The 18,646-nt window shown below is 38.9% G+C and overlaps 1 protein-coding gene across 3 annotated transcripts in view; it reads right to left on the bottom strand.

The window, feature by feature from the left end:
- Positions 1-499: 499 nt before the first annotated feature.
- LOC139746715 (peptidyl-prolyl cis-trans isomerase FKBP4-like) overlaps positions 500-18,646 on the bottom strand; it is a 58,265-nt gene continuing 40,118 nt past the window's right edge. For 2 of the 3 annotated variants that reach the window (XM_071658201.1, XM_071658202.1), the window contains exons 7-10: positions 17,033-17,273; positions 8,958-9,127; positions 5,540-5,728; positions 1,323-1,609 (exon numbers count right to left, since the gene is read on the bottom strand). In XM_071658201.1, coding sequence (XP_071514302.1) covers positions 1,469-1,609; positions 5,540-5,728; positions 8,958-9,127; positions 17,033-17,273 — 741 coding nt within the window. In that variant the 3' untranslated portion in view covers positions 1,323-1,468. Of the gene's footprint in view, positions 607-1,262; positions 1,610-5,539; positions 5,729-8,957; positions 9,128-17,032; positions 17,274-18,646 lie in introns of those variants that run through there. The other variant, XM_071658200.1, reaches the window with a different exon arrangement.

Below are 18,646 nucleotides of genomic sequence, written 5' to 3'. Positions count from 1 at the left end.
TTCTTAATAACCTAAAGATCATCATGGCGAGAAGACATCATACACATGCTCCTACATGATGTCACCCTACTACACAGACAGACAGATATTCTATGGGGCTTACATGACAACTATCTGATTTGGACATACTTTAACAGGAGACCATGAAGACAATGATTTTGAACACAGGTTTGAGGAAGACTCACTCGATTTCCTAGGTCAGTGGAGGAATGAAAGAGTGGAGGATTATGTGGTGGGTCACTTGGTACAGGGTGGATTTTAAAATGGCAAGTGCAGTGCCACGAGTTATATATCTAGTATCACGCCAAGGTTCAACTGTCTACGATGTGATGAATCTAAATAGCAGGGGGGACGTTCAAATGGATTTAAATGCTATCATATAAAAATTTTTACAAATCTCCCCCATCCTGAGCAATTTCTTTACCCTGGTCAGTACTTAAAGGATTAGTGGAAATTATGTATGCTAATCATGTTAAGTGATCCAAAGAAGAACCTACAGGTTGGAGAGAGCATGAACTGCCATTTATTCAATTACATAAAAAATAAATTAGTGGTGTATCATCCATGATGTGTTACCTGTGTACCACCTTGCACCACCATCACTTGCTGCAAGCAATGTAAATAAATATCTATCAACTTTGAAAAGTTAAGATATTTTGCTAATTTTACATACACAAGTGTAAATCTCATAGAAGATAACTGCAATAAGTGCCATTTATACGATGTTACCATAACATGTGAATTAATACCATGACTGCATGAGAGCAAAGAACAGCAATCACATTCCAATCAATTTTAGTATATCGGGGGGATATAAACCAACAACAGCGTGTAACGAAAAATGCAAGAAAAATAGCACAACTTTAAATGAACAGAACTCAGTTATTTGCTATCTGATTTATAATTATCATAAAGGAATACTCACTCATAGGCACAATTCACTCTCAGGCTCAAAATTCTTTTAATTTCAGTTCTTATTTTCAAATGCAAATGACGTTGATTTTTTCTACGGAACTAGGGCATACTTTAAAAATCAGATTAGAAACCTTTGTGGATACCTCCTGAAAATTATGTTCAGTATATCTGAAAGGGAAAGGGCTCTTTGCAATTCTGTTCTATACAATCAAACTGTCAAGTTTGAGTTAATATGCTTTATACTGCAGAAGATTTTGATTCAACATGAAATTTTGCGTAAAACTTTTTAAGTACATGTCGTTTTACCCTATTACCTTATCAAAACCAATTCGAAAATAATAACTAACCTTTACTGTCCCCTTAAAATCAGTTAAGTAGTATTGTTGTTGTCGTTAGAATCACCAAGTCTATGCCTGGCATGGGCTCTTGCCTTATGATGGCATGTTCTGTAATGAATAGTAAATTCCAATGCAATATTTATATATAAACATTTCATAATCAAATGCCCTAAATATCCATTTAATTTTCTAGAACATAAATGGAGGTGATGAAACTACAACATTTGGACTCCATCAATATCAACTAATTTTGAAAGTTCACTCCTGCCTGAGTCATTCTTCTCTTCAGCCTTACCCCATTCGCCAAGATCACCAGCCATTACATCCTTCTGTCTCCTAGCCTCTGCTGCTTCTTTCTGGAAAACAGTAAGTGATATGACAGTCAATTTCTTTAGTTTAGAAAGAGTAAAAGCCTTCTTATCAGGCCCCATTACTTTAACTACACTGAGAAATTGGAAGGGACACCCAAAAATGTGTGAAGTAAAGGTACTGTCCACCTTTGTTCCTTTTTATATCTTTGTGTGTGTGTGAAATTCACATTGCAGCTCCCACAAATAGGTCAGATGTAACTTCTGAAAGTCATTACATTTCCCACGTAACTACTGCATTTCCTACTTTTCAAACTGCATTTCCTACTTTTCAAGCCTTCCTTGCTTACCTACTCCAGTATACCACATGGTGTTAACCAAATCAGTTGCAGGCCTGTTCAGTCACTTTTCAAGGTAATTCTTTCATTTCTTTAATGTTTTCATTCACTCTTTTCATTATCGGCCCAATTTGTTGTCTCTCTACTCACACTGCGCATCTCCTCACGCAACATTTTCTTATTCTCTTCCTATCCCTAATCTGCTCTTCTCTGAAACTCTTGTACCTTTCCCTTGCACACCTTCCAATCACTTGCATTGCTGATACTGTCCAAGTATAAACTTTATAGTGACATATGGCATGGTCAGAGCTATGCCTCAATCAAAGGTCATCTTGGGTGAAAGGAATAACAGTAGAGAAAAAGAAATTAGAAATTAATCAATGCTCTAGCAGGTGTTTGTAGACCTGACTCCTATAGGTGCAAAGGTTTTAAGAGGATAGAAATGTTCAATGAATAAAATTTCACAGCTAAGCTGGATAAAGGAAGACGAAGGTATCATAATGCTCAATCCTTAAATGGCTGGTTTACACACAAAGTGTGGGAAGCAGCAACCATGTGAGTGCCTGGTAAAAACCTTGGTTGTAGGGATATGTACACACACCTCATGAGAGCAGTGGGCAAAACAATACTAAGGGAACTGGAGACAGAGCAGCAACATCATGGCACAGAGAGAGGGATGCTTCCCTTTTTTCTTTCACCTCTGATTCAATTTCCTCATCCTACCATCCATTATTCTTTCTTATTATTTCCACAACCCATCTTTAACATCCCACACATGTCACCTGAACACTTAAGCACTATTTCCCTGAATAGCATTCATTTCCTTTCCATTCCATTTGTTGCATTCATTCTCTGTCCATGCCATTTTTCACTCAATCTCTTGCTTTCATAGGCTTGCTCCCTTTCATCCTTTCTTTCATACATATAACATTTCCTCTTTTCCAAAATCCATAACCAACTTTCAAATTTTCCTCCAACAAGAAATAATCAAAAACTCCACCTGCCTTTCCCTAAGCATGTTCACATATGCCATCATCATTTAGAACACAGTCCAATAACTCCCATGAACTCATACCCCTCTCACCCGTACATACTTATGACTTTTTATGTCTTGTCACTGACTAAGCATATGCTAGAGACAACGTTGTCATCTTTATGTCAGTCAGTCAAAAAATTCTCAGTAGCACTATAATTTAACAATACAAGAGAGAATCTTCTTACTACCACCAAAAGTACATGGTATACAGTTGCTTAAATGAGCAAATCAATTTGGATTTTTTTTGGGGGGTGGGGGAGAAGCATTATAACACAGGAGTGCCGAAAGAAATATAATGACAACTATCACAGCAAGCAAGTTTCGAAGTATTTCCTCTAACTCACAGCAAGCGCAATTTTCCTGTCAGACCACAACTCAATGAGTTGTTTCTCATTTTCAGTTACACCACAGACTTTTTATCCCTGAATCATACCGTCAATTAGCACATCAGTCATCTTAGCATTCAGATTCCTCAGTGCCAGAACTGCTAAGGCACTTACTCTCTTCTTCCTAAAATGCAATCTTTTTTCTTCAGTCCACTCACTACCAAGAGTATATCAACCTCTGCCAATCCTCAGCCATACATATATTAAGACCCCAAACTAACCAGTCAACAACAGTCACTTCCTTTCTTGAGAAATTCCAATGCAATCCCATCTACTCCAGCAGGATTGTCACACTTCATCTTAGGCAAAACTTTCATCAATTCTCTTGTCACAAATCCACTTGCCAAGACACTCCACTCCCACTTTTTCATTCCTCCCAACCCCAGCATACCACATTTACCACCCTAACATCAAACACATTCAACAACCCCTCAAAGTATAAATGGGAAGGACCTGGAAGAAGTGAATGCTTTAGGTACCTGTGAGTAGACACAGCAGCATGGTAGATATGGTAGACTGATTTGAGTCACTGGGTACAACAGGAACGATATGGTTATGGGTGCAATAAAGTGCACAAGTAGGAAAGATTAGTGCCTGTAAGGTAAGGGCACATACTGGTAAGTTTGAATAAACTATGGTCCTGACAATGGTGTACGGATGCAAGTCCTGAACTTTGAACACAAAAGAATATGAAAGGATAAAAGAAATGAAAGACAGTAAGTGGCATGAGGCAGGCTGACTGTTTAAGAAATTAAATTGTCAGAGAGGTGTGCCAGTGAGAAATCTGACTGAGTGGTCATACCAGGTTGTGCTAAAATGATTAAGACACATGAGGAGATAATGGGGATCTTTCTGTCAGAAGTGATGGAAACATGGGGAAAGGGAGACCTAAGAGATACAAGAATGGAGCAAGGAATGCATTTGGTATTGAGGCCAGAACATTTTGGAAAACAAGAGCCATGCAATGGATAGAAAGAGATAGAGCTGTGCAGTATATGGGAGCAATATGGTTTTGATTAGCTGAACCAGAAAATATGAAGTGATCAAGATAACATCACATTATGCTTATAGCTGTTGACAGATTAACATAACCTATGCACAGAATTCTTTGGAAAAAGTTTTGAATGTTGCGACAGAATCTATGATGCTTTTACTTCACTCTTTTCATATGCTTCACCGTATGTTCTTGAACACAGCCCTGAATCTATGACTTTATGAAAATACTGATGATGCATATTTCACTCACAAAATATCATCCTAAATACAAAATAACTGAAAATCCATCCAGAAATAAATGCTCACCCACCTTTCACTCTCAACAATGCAAGAAGTACAATTAAAATCTTGAAAAACTCTACCACATACCCTGACACCATCTGGGATAAGCAGTTTTCCAAAATATTATCATGCAAAACCCAAGAAGATCCAACAAATACCATTGTTTTGCAAAATATAATTTTTGGATGTAAATGCTGTTGTAATGCAATACAATGATTTTGCAGCCATTTTCTCTCCCTCATATTTTGCAGTTTCAGAGAACATACACGAATACAGATCTCAGGACAACACCAATACATAAATAAATAAAATACTTGTCTATCTTGACTGCATGCATGATTTTTACTTTATATGTCTGAACTTATCTTCACATTTCTTCTTAAACTTCTGAACTTATCTTCACATTTCTTCTTATACTAAGTGAATGAATGAGCTCAATGACCTTGTCAAAATAGATGACTAATTGGTGCAGTGAATCACCACCACAAAATCAATTTTTTCCACAAATAATCTTCAAAAAAAATTCTGGAAATTTATAAAAAAAATCAAGTGTACAAATTTCAGAAATTCATAGTGTAAAAAAATTTCTTTACTCTTTGCTTCATCTCCCACTTCTTGCAACAAAACTCATGTGATAGCATGACGTTTCTACATCTTACTAGATTTTATAAAAAACAAGTTATCACAAAACATATTTTACATAATTCAAATGCAACTCAAACTGAATTTTGATATCTGCAACTTCAAAAGAGACAGAAAATCTATTAAGCTCATAACATCTAAAAGTTAGAAAAAAGTATACTTTAAGAAAACACAGAAGATATTTCAGGGAATACTTTAAGAAAACATGGAAGATTTTTCATGGAAAGTAAATAACCAAATGAATACATGAGCTTTCCTTAAATCTGAGACAAAATAAAGGCAAAATATTATATCTTACCGCTCTGTCCTGTCTGGCAAACTTATCAAACATTCCACCATAAATCTTCTTCTCTTTCATTTTATCTGCCTTGATTTTGGCAGCACACTGCTGCAACTGTTGCTTGGCAGCTTTATTGGTTTGGTCTAAATCAAGGCAAGCCTGGAAATCCGTCTGAGCTCGTTCAGCTTCACCCATATTAAGGTTAGCCTGGGGATGCAGGTATTATTTTAATAACCTCATTAAATAAAAAAAATGGTTCTGAGCTAAATTCTTTATTTCTAAATCTCAAATGTAAACTTATAAGAGGGACTGGTAAGTGTCCCTGTTCATCATAACATAAAATGTATCATGCAACAAGGTTCTTAAGGCAAATATTCATCTGAGCTGTTTTTAAGTAACCAAACATTCTGCCTGCTCTTCTTCATTCCCCTTCACTCTCTTTCCAGATCTACAGGTTTCTACCATCATTCAAAGTGCTCATATGTATATATAAGCAACGAGCACAGTACAGTCACAGTACTCACAAACTTCATTGGCCTTTGAACTGCTTGTGCAGCTCTATAAGATTCTAATTCACTCCTTCAAAAAATATGCTCTACCACCATCATGACCAAATGTGGATAATTCAAAATTACCATTCTCCCTGAAATTGCTTTTCATACACATTACAACACTCACACACAACAGTTACTTCTTGATTCAAGTAGCACTTTTACATGATCCGATTCTTTTCTCAGTCACTTCAGTTCCCTTTCTACTAGTATATTATTTGTTATCATCTATAATGGTGCTTCACGCAGAATGTTCTACATGCATCTTTGTCTTTTCACATTCTCTTTTTAAGGTTCTAGGTATGGACAAAAGTCCTCATTGGGGCAGGCTGAAGCAGGGGATAGCGATGTTGTTTTCCTGTAGGGCGGGGTTGTGCCAGGAATGGATGAAGGCAAGCATGAATTTGTAAATGTGTATGTAGGTAATGTCTACATATTATTTTTTTATCATACTTGTCACTGTCTCCCGCGTTAGTGAGGTAGCACAAGGAAACAGATGAAAGAATGGCCCAACCCACCCACATACATATGTATATACAAAAATGTCCACACACGTACATATACAAACCTATACATCTCAACGTATACATATATATACACACACAGACATATACATATATACACAAGTACATAATTCATACTGTCTGCCCTTATTCATTCCCGTCGCCACCCCGCCACACATGAAATGACAACCCCCTCCCCCCGCATGTGCGCGAGATAGCGCTAGGAAAAGACAACAAAGGCCACATTCGTTCACACTCAGTCTCTAGCTGTCATGTATAATGCACCAAAACCACAGCTCCCTTTCCACATCCAGGCCCCACAAAACTTTCCATGGTTTACCCCAGACGCTTCACATGCCCTGGTTCAATCCATTCTCAGCACGTCGACCCCAATATACCACATAGTTCCAATTTACATATGTGTATGTATATGTTTATTTATTTTTTCATTTTCTTATACTTAACTGCTGTCTCCCGTGTTAGCGAGGCAGCACAAGGAAACAGACAAGGAATGGCCCAACCCACCCACATACAATGTACATACATAAATGCCCACACACACACACACATATATATACATATACATACACAGACATATACACATATATACAAATGTACATATTCATACTTGCTGCCTTCATCCAGTCCCGTCGCCACCCCACCACACACGAAATAACTACCCCCCTCCAGTGAGGCAGTGCCAGGAACAGACAAAAAAAGGCCCACATTCGTTCACACTCAGTCTCTAGATGTCATGTGTAATGCACCAAAAACACAGCTCCCTTTCCACATCCAGGCCCCACAGACTTTTCCATGGTTTACCTCAGATGCTTCACATGCCCTAGTTCAATCCACTGACAGCATGTCCACCCTGATATACCAAGTCATTCCAATTCACTTTAATCCTTGCGTGCCTTTCACCCTCCTGTATGTTTAGGCCCCAATTGCTCAAAATCTTTTTCACTCCATCCTTCCACCTTCAATTTGGTCTCCCGTTTCTCCTTCTTCCCTCCACCTCTGACACATATATCCTCTTTGTCAATCTTTCCTTTCATTCTCTCCATGAGTCCAAACCATTTCAACACACCCTCTTCTGTTCTCTCAACCACATTCTTTTTATTACCACACATCTCTTACCCTTTGTTACTTACTCAATCAAACCACCTCACACCACATATTGTCCTCAAACATTTCATTTCCAACACATCCTCCCTCCTCCGCACAACCCTATCTATAGCCCATGCCTTGCAACCGAACAGACTGCATACTTGCCCCTATCTCCAAAACTCTTGCAATGCACAAAGGCAAATGCGATAAAGGTCAGTGTTCAAATTACAGAGGCATAAGTTTGTTGAGTATTCCTGGGAAATTATATAGGAGGGTATTGATTGAGAGGGTAAAATCATGTACAGAGCATCAGACTGGGGAAGAACAGTGTGGTTTCAGAAGTGGTGGAGGATGTGTGGATCCGGTGTTTGCTTTGAAAAATGTATGAGAAATACTTAGAAAAACAGATGGATCTGTATGTAGCATTTATGGATCTGAAGAAGGCATATGAAAGGGTGGATAGAGATGCTTTGTGGAAGGTTTTAAGAGTATATGGTGTGGGAGGTAAGTTACTAGAAGCGTGAAAAGTTTTTACCGAGGATGTAAGTCATTTGTACGAGTCAGAAGAGAGGAAAGTGATTGGTACCCAGTGAATGTCGGTGTGCAGTAGGGGTGCGTAATGTCTCCATGGTTGTATAATTTGTTTATGGATGGGGTGGTTAGGGAGGTGAATGTAAGAGTTTATGTATATGTATGTATTTATATAATTTTTTTTGAAAAGTAAAAAAGGGAGGATTTCCAGCCCCCCTCTCCCTCCCCTTTTAGTCGCTTTCTACAACACATAGGGAATATGTGGGAAGTATTCTTTCTCCCCTATTCCTAGGGATAAATTTGAGTAAATGTTTATTTAACTAAATTACGGTCCACCTGGTCCCCACTATTTGGTGCCTCATTTCCTATGATTTGCTGAAAATCCTGCCTTCCTGTGTCACTACTTTTTGAAAGATGAAGCAGGAGGGAAAATAGAGAACTGAGCCTTAGAGGGAATATCCTCCTTGCCCCCTTCTCTGCTCCTTTGGAAAATTAAAAAAGAGAGGAGAGGATTTCCAGCCCTTCGCTCCCTCCCTTTTAGTTGCCTTTTACATGTTAGTAATACCCATAACATTCCAAAATCTGCACACTGCTTGGTCCCTTGGTCTTCTGATAAGTTTCACAGCCCTGACCTTTGAAACAAAGGCATATAATTACGTAAATTGCTACTGTAAAAGTTGTATCGAGGTAATTCAGGTAGACACAATAAATTTCCCCCAGGTGACATCTGAGGTAAGAACTTACCAACCCTCTTCTAAAGTAAGCTTTAACATTCACACTATCCATTTCCAGAGCTCTTGTGGAATGTTCTCTTGCACGAGGATTATCATTCAATTTGAGATATGCCATTGCAAGATTCAAGTATCCGGCCAATAAAAGCATGTGGCTTTCTGCTTTTTTCTCATCATCCAAACCTGAAATATTAAAAATAATCTAATTCAAGAAAACATCTTGCATTTCTAAATGATAGTACCACACAGATTGTGTGAAAACCTTCTATAGGGGAGAAAATGTATGTGTGAGAGTGGATGGAATACTGAACAAAAGTTTAAGCATACATTTGGGTGTGAGGCCGGGCTGTGTGATATCAATGTGACTTTTTAACATATAGGTGGATGGAGTGATAAGAGAGATGAAAGTGAAACAGGGAAAAGGGGTGTAGAGATGGAGTGTGGGGGTGAGGTATGGTGGCTAGTGACAACTGCTTGTGGATGATACTGTGTTGTTTGCTAAGAGTGAAGAGGAGTGGCTGAAGGATGTAATAGTGTTTTATGTGTGAAAGCACAGGCAACTGAAGGTACATGCAAGTAATGGTAAAGTGATGGTCTTTGAAAGGAAACACAAAGAAAGTATAGATCTTGCAAAGCTTTACAGAGTGAGAGAAGAAAGTGTACTAAACTGTGTTATGGATCTAGGGGGAAAAAAGACTGGAAGAAGTGACAGAAGTAGAGTATTTGGAAGCTACCTTGGTTAAGTTTGGTGATATAGAAAGAAAGATAAGGGAGAGGGCAGTATAGGGTAGAAGAGTAATTGGGTAGAAGAGTAATTGGGTGCCTTAACAGAATAATGAAGGGTACTAGTGTAAGTATGGCAGTGAAGGAAGGATTAAGGGACAGTATATTCCTCCCAAGTCGGATCTGTGCAGCCAAACCATGGGCTTGGGATGAATAAGAGAGGTCAAGAATCCAGTCTGTTGAAATGAGTTATTTGAGAGGAACATATTCTATGACTGGATGGAAAGAAGAAAGAAATGAGGGGGTGAATGAGAGGTACAGTATGCCAAGGAATGCAAAGGTAATGAATTCTGGAGTGGCAGAGTGGGTGAAACAATACTTTGAGGTGGTTTGGGCTTGTGGAATGAATGCAAGACGGAAAGTTTACAAGAAGAGTGTATGACAATACATTTAAGGGGTTAGTGTAAAGGGAACACTTGTAACATGGGGAAATAGAGCGGAAAAGTACTGCCCCTGACGGGAGGTTCTGGAAGGAGTGGATGTCAAGAGATATAGGTAGGTAGGTAGAGAGACTGATAGATAGACAGATAGAGTACTACATGCTTAACCTTTTAATTCTTGACATTTATGACCAAAAAAGTGGCCAGCCTTCATTTTCCTAATTCTTTCACCCTGTCAAACTTTATCTTATCAATATATCTATATTTTGATATGTAAAGAGAGCATGTTTATATGCCACAAAAGGCCCCTGCAATCATTTCTGTATCCCCCTAAAAATGTGTCCCTTCTCTTTAACCCCCAATTTCCAAAGCTTGTTCTGAGGTAAAATTATGTACACGGTATCAGGGCTACAAGTTTTAAGGATCCAGCATCATTAATGGCAATAACACTTCTTGTTTTCCAATTGCCTATACAAGCTTAGCAAGGCAGTATCATTAATGAATAAGAGCCTCATTTGTACACAAAATCTATTCTATTCTATTATACTTTGTTGCTGTCTCCCACGTTAGTGAGGTAGCGCAAGGAAACAGATGAAAGAATGGCCCAACCCACACACATACACCATGTATATACATACACATCCACACACGCATATATACATACCTATAAATTTCAACGTATACATATATATACATACAGAGACATATACACATGTACATAATTCATACTTGCTGCCTTTATTCATTCCCGTCGCCACCCCACCACACATGAAATGACACCCCCCCTCCTACACAAGTATCATTAATAAATAATAGCCTCATTTGAACACAAAATCTATTCTATTCTTTTATACTTTGTTGCTGTCTCCCGCGTTAGCGAGGTAGTGCAAGGAAACGGATGAAAGAATGGTCTAACCCACCTACATACACATGTATATACATACGCATCCACACATGCACATATACATACCTATACATTTCAACGTATACGTATATATACATACACAGACATATACACATGTAATAATTCAAACTCGCTGCCTTTATTCGTTCCCTTCACCACCCCGCCACACGGAATGACACACCCCACCCTCTCCTGCACGCATGTGAGGTAGCGCTAGGAAAAGACAACAAAGGCCACATTTGTTAACACTCAGTCTCTAGCTGTCATGTATAATGGTGTGTGAAGTAAGAGGGTAAGGGAGAACAGTTTGGTAAACAGATAAGAGGTAGTGAAAGCTTTGCAGAAGATGAAAGCCGGCAAGGCGGCGGGTTTGGATGGTATTGCAGTGGAATTTATTAAAAAAGGGGGTGACTGTGACATCGACTGGTCGGTGAGGATATTCAATGTATGCATGGCTCATGGTGAAGTGCCTGAAGATTAGCAGAATGCATGCATAGTGCCACTGTACAAAGGCAAAGGGGATAAAGGTGAGTGTTCAAATTACAGAGGTATTTGTTGAGTATTTATGGGAAATTATGTGGGAAGGTTTTGATTGAGAGGGTGAAGGCATGTACAGAGCATCAGATTGGGGAGGAGCAGTGTGGTTTCAGAAGTGGTTGAGGATGTGTGGATCAGGTGTTTGCTTTGAAGAATGTATGTGAGAAATACTTAGAAAAACAAATGGATTTGTATGTAGCATTTATGGACCTGGAGAAGGCATATGATAGAGTTGATAGAGATGCTCTGTGGAAGGTATTAAGAATATATGGTGTTGGAGGCAAGTTGCTAGAAGCAGTGAAAAGTTTTTATCGAGGATGTAAGGCATGTGTATGAGTAGGAAGAGAGGAAAGTGATCGGTTCCCAGTGAATGTCAGTTTGCGGCAGGGATGTGTGATGTCTCCATGGTTGTTTAATTTGTTTATGGATGGGGTTGTTAGGGAGGTGAATGCAAGAGTTTTGGAGAGAAGGGCAAGCATGCAGTCTGCTGTGGATGAGAGGGCTTGGAAAGTGAGTCATTTGTTGTTCGCTGATGGCTAATTTGCTGATGACTGAGTTTGGTAAAGTGTGTGAAAGAAGAAAGCTGAGAGCAAATGTGAATAAGAGCAAGGTTATTAGGTACAGTAGGGTTGAGGGACAAGTCAATTGGGAGGTAAGTTTGAATGGAGAAAAACTGGAGGAAGTGAAGTGTTTTAGATATCTGGGAGTAGATTTGGCAGGGGATGGAACCATGGAAACGGAAGTAAGTCACAGGGTGGGGTAGGGGGCGAAGGTTCTGCGAGCGTTGAAGAATGTGTGGAAGGCGAGAACATTATCTCGGAAAGCAAAAATGGGTATGTCCGAGGGAATAGTGGTTCCAACAATGTTATATGGTTGCGAGGCGTGGGCCATAGATAGGGTTGAGTAGAAGAGGGTGGATGTGTTGGTAATGAGATACATGAGGACAATATGTGTTGTGAGGTGTTTTGATCGAGTAAGTAATGAAAGGGTACGAGAGAAGTGTGGTAATAAAAAGAGTGTGGTTGAGAGAGCAAAAGAGGATGTATTGAAATGGTTTGGTCACATGGAGAGAATGAGTGAGGAAAGATTGAGAAAGAGGATATATCTGTCAGAGGTGGAGGGAACGAGAAGTGGGAGACCAAATTGGAGGTGGAAGGATGGAGCGTAAAAGATTTTGAGCAATCGGGGCCTGAACATGCAGGAAGGTGAAAGGTGTGCAAGGAATAGAGTGAATTGGAACGATGTGGTATACCTGGGTTGATGTGCTGTCAAGGGATTGAACTAGGGCATGTGAAGCATCTGGAGTAAATCATGGAAAGTTTTGTGGGGCCTGGATGTGGAAAGGGAGCTCTGGTTTCGGTGCACACAAAATCTATCATCATCAAAATTAGTTCTGGGATCCCATGCTTATAACAAGGGTTACAATCCTTAAAGAGGTCAGTACATAGCGCAAGGAAACAGACGAAAGAAATGGCCCAACCCAACCCCATACACATGTATATACACATATGTCCACACACGCAAATATACATACCTATACATCTCAATGTACACATATATATACACACACAGACATACATATATACCTATGCACACAATTCACACTGTCTGCCTTTATTCATTCCCATCGCCACCTCGCCACACATGGAATACCATCCCCCTCCCCCCTCATGTGTGCGGGGTAGCGCTAGGAAAAGACAACAAAGGCCTCACTTGTTCACACTCAGTCTCTAGCTGTCATGCAATAATGCCCGAAACCACAGCTTCCTTTCCACATCCAGGCCCCACACAGCTTTCCATGGTTTACCCCAGACGCTTCACATGCCCTGACTCAATCCACTGACAGCACGTCAACCCCGGTATACCACATAATCCAATTCACTCTATTCCTTGCCCGCCTTTCACCCTCTTGCATGTTCAGGCCCCGATCACTCAAAATCTTTTTCACTCCATCTTTCCACCTCCAATTTGGTCTCCCTCTTCTCCTCGTTCCCTCCACCTCCGACACATATATCCTCTTGGTCAATCTTTCCTCACTCATTCTCTCCATGTGCCCAAACCATTTCAAAACACCCTCTTCTGCTCTCTCAACCACGCTCTTTTTATTTCCACACATCTCTCTTACCCTTACATTACTTACTCGATCAAACCACCTCACACCACACATTGTCCTCAAACATCTCATTTCCAGCACATCCACCCTCCTGCGCACAACTCTATCCATAGCCCACGCCTCGCAACCATACAACATTGTTGGAACCACTATTCCTTCAAGTTTTGTACGCACAAAATATTTTGTCTGGTTAATTATTTCTGAAAGTCAGTTTCTGGATCTGCAAAAGCTGAGCATATTTACTTATCACGGAAAATTCCTTCTTTGCCTCGATGAAACAAACATGTAGAGTCTATTGGATATGGTTCATTCACCTGTGTGCACTTCTACATTTTCAAGGATTCAAAAGCCAGATATAAACCTTCAGAATTCTTCAATTCCCTTCCGGTAAACTATTTAATCCTTAACAAAACAATTTCTAATATAATGAGAATTTATCTGCAAGTCCATACATTTACTATTATCTTTTGCTTATATCTTGTAAATTATCTACTAAGGCATGGATTACTTTTGTATTCCTCATCTTATTGAATTAAAATAAAAATAAGGGTTTGGAAGGATGAACAACCATTTCTCTACCACTGAGAGATCCCTATAAGCAACTGAAAAAGCACTTACACAGTGCAGGTATACAGTAATTCTAACCCTAAAAATGAGGTTTTCCCATGAAGTTATTCTTTTTGCTAAGACAGCACAGGGGGCTGAGGCCCTAATCAAGGCCATTTCATTAATGCTATGTATACATTCTTTTCTTTTTTTTTCATACATATTCGCCATTTCCGACATTAGCGAGGTAGCATTAACAACAAAAGAGTAGGCCTCAGAGGGAATATCCTAGCTTGAGCCAGGTACCCATTTTATCAACCAACCCCTTAGGGTGGATGAACAACTGGGTTGACTGTGGACCAACAGCTGCAACCAAGATTTAAACCTATGCACTCAACTCTGGGCGGCCCGTGAATCCTTCACAGTCAGGAACGCTAACTGCTACACATCAGGAGTCCTTTTAACATCATAACTACTATGAGACCAACAAATGCTCATTCATAAGGACTTAACATCTTCACAGTAACTCAACCTGGCTTACGATGTCAGAGTACAATGGTGAAGTGCTTGAAATAGTCTGCCATTCCAAGTGTCTACAAATTACTAACATATGTGCCTTGAGCCTATTGTCATAAGGAACTAAGAAGAGGTGTTTTAAAAAGGGAAGAAAACGAAAGGAAGGTAAAATACATGGATGCTAACACGGCTGTCTGTTCCCACTGGGAACTCCCGTCAATCCCGTCAAGGGTGTGGCCACAGCATGTCTCCACTTATCCCTGTCCTTAAATGCCTTCCTGGCAACACTATTCCACACCTTCTTACTTCATTTCTCTCCTGTCAGTGCTTTCCACAGTGGATTAATGGTTCTTATCCTTCAAAAACTGTTTCTCACCAAAGAACAGAGTCCTAATAGCATCTGAGAGCATACCTTCATGAAGGACGGACTTACAGAAAACCCTATAGAACAAAAGCAAACAAAAGCTACCCTTAATGATAATTTGACCCTGTCCTGAAGCATCCACTTCTGAAAGTGGCACAGCCAAAGCTATATATGGAAGATACAAACAGAGATATTGTCAAACACAGGAGTTTGCTGAATTCCAAAGACCACTCAAATCTTATTTGATGAGAGGTTCCTATACAAAATACGGAAGATATGCCATTTTCCTTGCACTATGGGCTCTAGTAGATAGCCTGGGATGTGATAATAGAAACAACTTTTAGATCCACAAACAAATGTTCCTGGTCAAATAGCTTAAAGGAGCCTGGATGAACAAACATATGTTCTCTTATACAACTCCTGTGAGATCAAGATATTCTTTAGAGTCTTGATTCGACAGAAAGGATGTCCTCTGATAGATAAATCTTCCACAACTATTACAACAGGTTTATTCCTATGACTTACTTCTCCTGTGAGATCAAGATTTTCTTTAAGGGTCTTGATTCGACAGAAAGGATGATCCTCTGATAGATAAATCTTCCACGACTATTTCAACAGGTTTATTCCTATGACTTACTTAATTCTTAACAAAGAACTTAGGGTTTGGGGTGACCTTTACCCACAAAAGGAGATCTTCAAACTTAAGTAGGTTCCTATGTCTTAAATGTTGCATGAACTTCGCTAACCTCCCTTTAAAATTCCAGTGATCTATGGAACACTTTTTTGAAAAAAATTTGGGGTCATACTACCTGCACAGTTGAGAAAAAAAAAAAAAAAAATATCCACACTGGGCTCGAAACTATCAAATACCACTGTAAGGATCCTGCAAAACATTTCCAAGTATGGCAATAATGCTACTGGGTTCATTCTTGTCAGGAGTTGTAATTTTTCATTAACAAGATATTCTTCAGCATATCTCAGAGCTTCTACAAAAGATTACCAAAGTGCTTGGCACTGCCAAAGAAAGGATAACTGAACATTATGTAAAAAATCACTCATTTAATATTCTCCCAATTTTCAACTAGAAATATCAAAAAAATACAAATATGATTCTGAGACTAAATCTGATGTTGGATCCCTCTGATAATGACTTAACGAGTCCCAGGAATCTCATAAGAGAACTGGTAGAATGACAAGTACCCTCTTGCTGACCAGCGGTAGTTTACCAAATTCAAGGCTACATGAGCCACTGTAACCTGTTGGTCTAATATTTATCTCAAGGATGCTTATAAAATGAAAAATCTAATATTCATCTTCTCAAGGATGAAAAAATAGAGTTGATGCATTCCAAATTAAAGTAATAACACCGATTCTTCTGACTTTCTTTAATACTTGGAGTAAACACACGATGATAAGATGGCTTTGGCCTCTGTGACAAAGATATCCACCTGAGGGTTTACGCTCAATGACAAAATCCACTTGAAATCAGTTGCTCTTAGTATCATTGTAAAAAATCATAGTCCTAGACCTCACTGCATCATTTACCCATATGCTGCACACACTGTATGGGAAAAATACTTTAACCCATAAAAGGATGGAGCCCTAAAATTCTAGGGGGGTTCGCAGGGTCAAGGTTTACTGAAAACTTAACAAAATATTGTACTGTTATCAATTAATGGAAAACAGCGAACTAAAAAAAAAAAATCCGGTAAATTATCCACATCTGTTGCTGTACAGACACATAGGGTTTAATTTTCATTATAAACATTCTTTTGAGGAGTAAAATGGAGTTTTAACACCAACTGAGCAAGTGCTCTTTCAGGTGCTGATAGGGTTCTCTCAGTGAGAAATTTGTGATGCCCCATGGAATACCAAAATCTTCCCCACATCTTAGCTTTCACATACTTCTGATTTCAAACACAATCCACTCACTCACAGTACTCACCACTATCATATTGTAAGAGATCAATTATCTTCTTATACTGCTTTACTGCTAAACGATATTTTTCTTGCTTGAAGAATGTAGTGCCCCGTTCTTTACATGCCTTAGCCTGATCAATTTTCTCTTCTTGATCCATCTCCCAAGATTCCTTTGCTTTCTCAAAATTCCTTAATTCAACCTCATATTCTAGGGCAGCACCAGGAGGAACACCAATGACTAAATTCCCTGCTGATCCAAATGCGTACTGTGGAGAAAAGAACTAAATGATAACCAACAAAGAGTATCATTTTCTAAAATAGTATTTTTATATAAAAAAAATCATTCTTAATCTCATTTCAAAGCAAAGAATAATAATAAAAACCAATTCTTCATATGCTGCGTTCTTACTGTTGTATCCTCTTTAATCATGAAGTCAAATTTCAGTATTACAATTTTCATTCAACTGGTCTATGTTCAGTTTCCATGCTATCATATCTAAAGACAAGGTTTATCACTGATTGAATATCAGCCCCCCCTAGTTTTTGTATACTCAGGGATGGGAAGATGCAAGAAATTCTCCAGTAAATATTCTTGGGACTTGTGCGTCTGTGATTCCCCATCTCTATGGGAGTACAAAAAATTCCCAGAGCATTTCCTTGTACAGGAATTGATATTGCCCATTACCAAGACTTTACCATCTCTGAGGAGGGAAAGCCTTGCTGCTTCCTTCACCATCCTGATGATTTCTTCCTTATTATCAGCGTACATATGTTCTGGTGGGTTGCTAACTACCAGCCTCACTATAAACTTCATTTCTACAGTAATTCTACCCATTATGAGCTATGTGAATTAGCTATCCATCAACATTTCCTGAAATACAATGGTGTTCTTGCACTCCCATACCCTTCTTGGTAGATCTGGGCAAGCTTTAACTCTATTCTGAATTTTCTGTAGATAATTTAAGCAATGTCTGGGTTATTTCCTCTAATTCAGTCTCCTACTTACCCTTTACTACCAATCTGTCTGCATTTGTGTACAAGTTGCCATCTTAAACCTTTAAAAGGAGCATAAATTTCCTGGAGTTTCTGAAAATTAGGGGTTTCATGTAAGGGGAACTACTTCTCTTATGAAATAAAATCATATAAGAATTAAAAAACAATGATATAAATGACAGGCCCAAACCTACCTCAGGCAAAACAACAAACTTTTGGCAGGAGAATATCTGATGACAATACCATACTGACTACTACATGTTCTAGTGTTTACATGTCTTACACTGGTGGTAATGCTACCACCTACTTTATATTGGTCTGATCCAAAGCTGCTCAAAGGACTTGTTTTCTAATAGTTACAATATTGGCAATTCTTTAGTAGCTATTCACAAATCTTGCATGGTGAAAAGTGCTGCATTTGCTCTCAACCTTCCTCATGTCATCCTACTTTTGCTATACACTTAGTTTCTAGTAAATCACATGGATCACTTTGTGGCTTTGGAAGATGTGGGATATGCTCCTAGGATCTGTGAATTCATATGATGCAGTTTTCATTCACATAGTACAGCAGGCAACACAAAAATTTTACTTCAGTGAAAAGAAGTTAATCCAACTTTTTACATTCAGTTCATATCATGGTACTACT

Source organism: Panulirus ornatus, chromosome 66 (assembly GCF_036320965.1).
Source record: "Panulirus ornatus isolate Po-2019 chromosome 66, ASM3632096v1, whole genome shotgun sequence".
NCBI classification, from domain to species: domain Eukaryota; kingdom Metazoa; phylum Arthropoda; class Malacostraca; order Decapoda; family Palinuridae; genus Panulirus; species Panulirus ornatus.
The sequence above is the reverse complement of the archived record's forward strand: the minus strand, read 5'-3'. Positions and strand labels throughout refer to the sequence as shown.